Source organism: Leptosomus discolor, chromosome 6 (assembly GCF_034619465.1).
Source record: "Leptosomus discolor isolate bLepDis1 chromosome 6, bLepDis1.hap2, whole genome shotgun sequence".
Classification (NCBI taxonomy): Eukaryota; Metazoa; Chordata; class Aves; order Leptosomiformes; family Leptosomidae; genus Leptosomus; species Leptosomus discolor.
Window position 1 is genome coordinate 30,773,108 of NC_141396.1, and position 5,618 is coordinate 30,778,725.

At 62.0% G+C, this 5,618-nt stretch overlaps 1 protein-coding gene across 1 annotated transcript; it reads left to right on the top strand.

Moving 5' to 3' along the window:
• Positions 1-654: 654 nt before the first annotated feature.
• Positions 655-2,232, top strand: SLC18A3 (solute carrier family 18 member A3). The gene has a single exon (XM_009958345.2). The coding sequence runs from the start codon at positions 655-657 to the stop codon at positions 2,230-2,232; it is 1,578 nt and encodes a 525-aa protein (XP_009956647.2).
• The last annotated feature ends 3,386 nt before the right edge of the window (positions 2,233-5,618 follow it).

Sequence of the window (5,618 nt, forward strand, 5' to 3'; positions counted from 1 at the left end):
GCAGGGCTCCGGGGCGCCCTTCTGGGGCAACGGCGGCGCAGGGCGGCGAGGGCACGGGCCCGCAGCACCGGCGGGCGCACGTCGGACCTGGCCTGCTGCCCCTGCGCCGTCCAGGCCCAGAGGGAAACGGTGGACCGAGGGCTCCAGGAGGCTGCGGGGGGAGCCAGGGCCACTTCCAGGGCCGCCCGGACACCCGCTGGCAGCCGCGCTGTCGGGGCGGCGAGAGCTGCCGGCGGGTCCCCGCCTCGGGGGTGGGGCCGCCTCCCCAACACCCCCAGGCACACCCCCGGGGCGGGCAAGGACCGGCGGCACCCCCGCCCCGCGGCCCCCTTACCGCGGCCGGGCAGGGCTGCTGCCGCCGGTGCGGTAGAGCGGGGCGGGGCGCGGAGCGGAGGGCGGGCGTGCGGCGGCGCTGGGCCGGCGGGGGGGCGCGGGGCCGGCGCGGTGGCGGGGGCGGGTGGGGTTTCCGTGCGCGGTGCTTATTAGTGTGGTGATGGAGGGCCGGCCCCTCGGAGCCGCCTCGCAGCGGCGGCGCGGGCTGGCGGCGGCCGCTGGGAGGTGAGCGGCGGCGGCGGTTCGGGTGGCTGAGGCGGCGGGGCCGCCCCCGCCGTGCCCCATGCGGGCGGCGGCGGGGCGGCGGCGGCGCTGAGGGCGATGTCGGAGGCGGGGGGCGCGGGCCGGGCGCGAGCCGCCGTGGCGCGGCTCTCGGAGGCGGTGGGCGAGCGGCGGCGGTGGCTAGGCACCACCATGGGGGAGGCGCGGCGGCTGCTGCTGCTGGTGGTGTGCGTGGCTCTGCTGCTGGACAACATGCTCTACATGGTCATCGTGCCCATCATCCCCGAATACATCGCGGCCATGCGCGGCGGGGGGCGCGCCGCGGGCCCGTCTGCGCCCGCGGGGGCCAACGAGAGCGGCGGCGGCAACGGGAGCTTCCTGCCGGCGCGGTACCCGCCGGCCACGGGGGGCAACGAGGACGTGCAGATCGGTGTGCTGTTCGCCTCCAAGGCCATGCTGCAGCTGCTGGTGAACCCGCTCAGCGGCACCCTCATCGACCGCGTGGGCTACGAGGCGCCGCTGCTGGCCGGGCTGGCCGTCCTCTTCCTCTCCACCGTCACCTTCGCCTTCGCGGGGAACTACGCGACGCTGTTCGCGGCGCGAAGCCTGCAGGGGCTGGGCTCGGCCTTCGCCGACACGGCCGGCATCGCCCTCATCGCCGACCGCTACGCCGAGGAGCCGGCGCGTAGCCGCGCCCTGGGCACGGCGCTGGCCTGCATCTCCTTCGGCAGCCTGGCCGCCCCCCCCTTCGGTGGCGTCCTCTACAGGTTCGCTGGCAGGCAGGTGCCCTTCCTGGTGCTGGCTTGCGTCTGCCTCCTCGACGGGCTGCTGCTCCTGGCCCTGGCGCCGCCCTGGGCCACCAGGGCACGAGCCAACATGCCCGTCGGCACCCCCATCCACCGCCTCATGGTCGACCCCTACATTGCCGTGGTGGCGGGGGCCCTGGCCACCTGCAACATCCCCCTGGCCTTCCTGGAGCCCACCATTGCCAACTGGATGAAGGATTCCATGGGGGCCAGCGAGTGGGAGGTGGGCCTCACCTGGCTGCCTGCCTTCTTCCCCCACGTGCTGGGCGTCTACGTCACCGTCCGGCTGGCCGCTGCTTATCCCCACCTCCAGTGGTTTTACGGGGCGCTGGGCATGGCCGTCATCGGCGCCAGCTCCTGCCTCGTGCCAGCCTGCAGGAATTTTGGGCAGGTCATCATTCCCCTCTGTGGCATCTGCTTCGGCATCGCCCTGGTGGACACGGCCCTGCTGCCCACCCTGGCCTTCCTGGTGGACGTGCGCCATGTGTCTGTCTACGGCAGTGTCTACGCCATCGCAGACATCTCCTACTGTGTGGCATATGCCCTGGGGCCCGTTGTGGCCGGCCAGATTGTGCACACCATGGGCTTCGTGCAGCTCAACCTGGGCATGGGGCTTGCCAATGTGCTTTATGCTCCTCTCCTCCTCTTCCTCAAAAATGTCTGCCAAATGAAACCTTCTCACTCGGAGAGGAACATCCTCCTTGAAGAAGGACCTAAGGGACTCTATGACACCATCAAAATGGAGGAACACAAAGGCATGAGTAAAAGCCTCCGGCCAGCGGGTGAGACAGAGGAGAACAGCATGGACTCTTACCGCAGAGACCTGACAGGGGTGTCCGAGGAGGACTCGTCGGACTATGAGTACAGTTAGGTTCCCCCACGCAGCCCAGCCCCAGGAGCAAGGAGGGGCACGTGAGAGAGAGCGAAAGGGAGGAATGAAAGTGTTACTGCATTATGTTTCTATACCAACATGCAATATATACAGTTTAACCTTTGTCATAATGTAATGGCTTCCTTCTTCTAGACTTCTTTTTAATTGGTATTTCCTTCAGCATTCTGGCAAGGTGGAGGGGTTGGGGAATGGGGGGACAATCCTGAAGAAAATTGTCTGAATAATCATTGGCATAAATCTGGGGGGATCCTTCCAAAAAAACCCAACAACAACAAAACAAAACAAAACAAACCCCAACAGCCTCATAGCTGGGTTATAATTGTGCAAAGTTTTCTCAAGCTGAAACTGTGTGTGACATACTGTATATCTCTGTAAAAAAATATAAGAAAAGCAAAAAAGTCTGTGTAAAATTTCAAATGGCATATTCAGGGACTTAGTAAATCTAGTGTACATATACTCAGATTTTCCGGTTGGTTTCATATATTTAGGAAGAGCAACAACTATCACAATGTCTTATTCTTCCTTGGGAATAAACTGAAGTATTGTACTTTTTTTTCTCTCTTGTGCTGCTCTCCGGTAAGTGCAATATGCGGTATTATGTTGAAGTCCAACAAGAACAATACGATCTGAATAAAAGGAATTGAAGGGGATTGATTGTCTTTGTTTTGTTTTGAAGGCTGCTTGAGGGAGGGAGCTGGTTGTGCTCAGTGTAGCCCCTACAGTGACAATTCCTCATAACCAAAACCTCATCCGTTACCAAAATCGCCCAGGAGAAAACCCCGGTACAAAATGTTCTCATTCATTCTTCGAAACAGAAGTTAACAGGGCCGAGCAAACAGCATCGCACTACAAACATGCTATCGATCGCCTAAAAGCAGCTCCTCATATTCTCACGCGAATTTAATTTTAATTCTCATGATCATTAATTTCAATTTTCGAATATTCCAAAAATTACATTACTGGCAGTTAGAGACACAACACTGGAAAACGCTTTTCTTGGTGCTGAATGCTGCCCTAATTGCAACGTACCCACCTCAGTGTAGCCGACAAGGATGAAACGAAACAAAAGATGGGTGAAGTACTTCACTGAAACTTTTGCAAAAAGTGGAAACCTTCGATCCAACCACAATGGATCTAGAGTGCGTATTTTGCCCTGGAAATTTATCTTGATAGAAAAGAAAATCGTTTATTTCAATTCCTAGCTCATCGGGAAACAAAATTAATGACTTACGGTCACAAGACGGGGCAAAAATTATAGAAAGGGCCATAGCATCTATTCGAGGGCTTCCGCCGCCGCCGGGGAGCCGGGCGGGGCACGCAGGGGGCCCCTCGCCGCCCCGCTGAGCAGCGCGGGACGCGCGGCCCCGCCGCGCCGCGGCTCCTGCCGGGGCGGTCGCGTCGCTGCTCGCGCGGCGCAAAACTCCTGCAAAAACTGCGACCGCGGTTTCGCACAGCGGGTTTGTGAAGGAGCGACGGCCACCGCGGTAGGAGCTGAGCCCCGCTTCCCTCAACCGCAGCCGCTGCCTTTGCGGTAAGCGGCAACAGCGGCGCCTGTTCTGCCTGCCGCCGCTCCCGCCCCGGGGCCGCAGGACTCCTCCCAGGACCGCTGCCGCCCCGGCCGTCCGTGGTGCCGGCGGCCCGCTGGCAGCGCCGCCCCCCTCTTCGGCCACGGAGCTTTCAGGAGCCGCAGGTGCCCCGCGGCGACACTGCCCGACACTGGCGACAACCCCCGTGGTAGCACGGGTCACCGAGAGCCGTAACCCTCAGGGGCACCCCTTGCCGTCCTCGAGGAGCCTTTCGGCTGAGCCCGACGGTGGTCAGGGTGCGGGCGAGCCCGGCTCTGCCCGGCCCCTCCCGGGACACGGCCGGCACGGGGGCGAGCTGGCGCCGGTGCCACGGCGGGCCACAGCCCCGAAGAAGGGGCACGTCCAGAGCGGCGCGCCCCAGGCGGGCGGCGGGGGGGGGGGGGGGGGGGGCAGCGCCTGTTGCGCGCAGCGGGAGGGGCGGGCAGGACGGGCCGGGCGGTGCCGGGGCGCGGGGCGGGGAGGAGCCAGGCGGCGGCGGGGACGAGCCGCGCTCCGCACGCCCCCGCCCAGAGGGGACCGGCCCTCGGAGGAGGCGGCGGTACCTTGGACAGAGCCGCTGCGACGTGCGGAGCCCGCCCGGCAGCTGCCTCGGAGCGCCCCGACGAGCAGGTACGGGCGGGCGGGCTGCGCGCCCCGCGCCTCCCCCGGCCCCGACGGCGCGGCTGCAAGTGCCGGGGGGTGGAAAGCGGCGGGCCTGGGAGCGAGGGAGAGGGTCCTGCGGAGCGCAGTCGAGAGCGCTCCCCTCGCCAAATTCCGCGGCACCAGCGGCACCCACGGGACCGCCCCGATGCCGCCGCCCGCGCGTCCCGCCACGACGGACGATCCGGGAGGGAAGGGGGTCCCCGGGGCAGAGGCGTGGGAAGGTGTCGGGGTGCGCCGGCAGCCTCCGGCGGAGCGTAAGCGCTCCCCGAGGGGCCCCGCCGTTGCTGCGACCCGCAGGGAGCTGACGGCAAGCGACAGGGCGGCTCCTGGCTCCTCTCGTCATGTCAGCGGCCGCAGCAGTGCACACTTCGCATATGTATTCCTGATAGCGCATACATTCCTCTTAACTGCAAGCATAGATTCCCGAGAACTTTAAGCTTATTTTCCTAATAACACTGAGCGAGGATGGATAGACAGTGGCTCAGTGTAATGCCCCAACAACGTTGTATACTGCAAGCTGCCTCCACAGTGCAGGGAGAACTCAAGTATAAGCACGTGGGTTTATTTCAGTCCCTCTCTGCTATCTGCTAACAGAGAGATCAGTGCCTTTTGTTGTGGATTTGAGCTGCTGCTTTGAGCTGTGGAGAAGGCCACCCAGCTCCTCAGCTTGCCTTGACTCGCAGCCACCTTGCTAAGCTGCCCACCCTGGCCCTCCAGCTAAGCCAGTTGTAAATAAAACCAGCTAGGATTTTTTTTTTTTTTTTTTCCTAATAACTTTGACAATGCACCTCACACCCATTCAAGTGAGCAACTTTGAAGTCATCTTGAATTTCTGCAGGATTTTCTCTTGTGTCAGTTTCTGTGTCGTTTAGTAAGCAAATAGATGATTTGGCATGACGCTAAGCTGGCAGCACTTGAACCAGAGACAAAGCCTCAGTTGATCCCCATGACAGAGAAGAGTATAGTTCAGGCTACCACCCCAAACTCTTTATCACACGGATGTTACAGATATACAAGTCTGTTTAGTAGCAATTCCTACAGGCACAGAGCTACAATGGACTTGTAGCCAGTGTGACTCCATATTGCAGTTTGACCAAAAACATAAGGAAAGAAAGAACCAAAGTCCCAGTAAGAGGA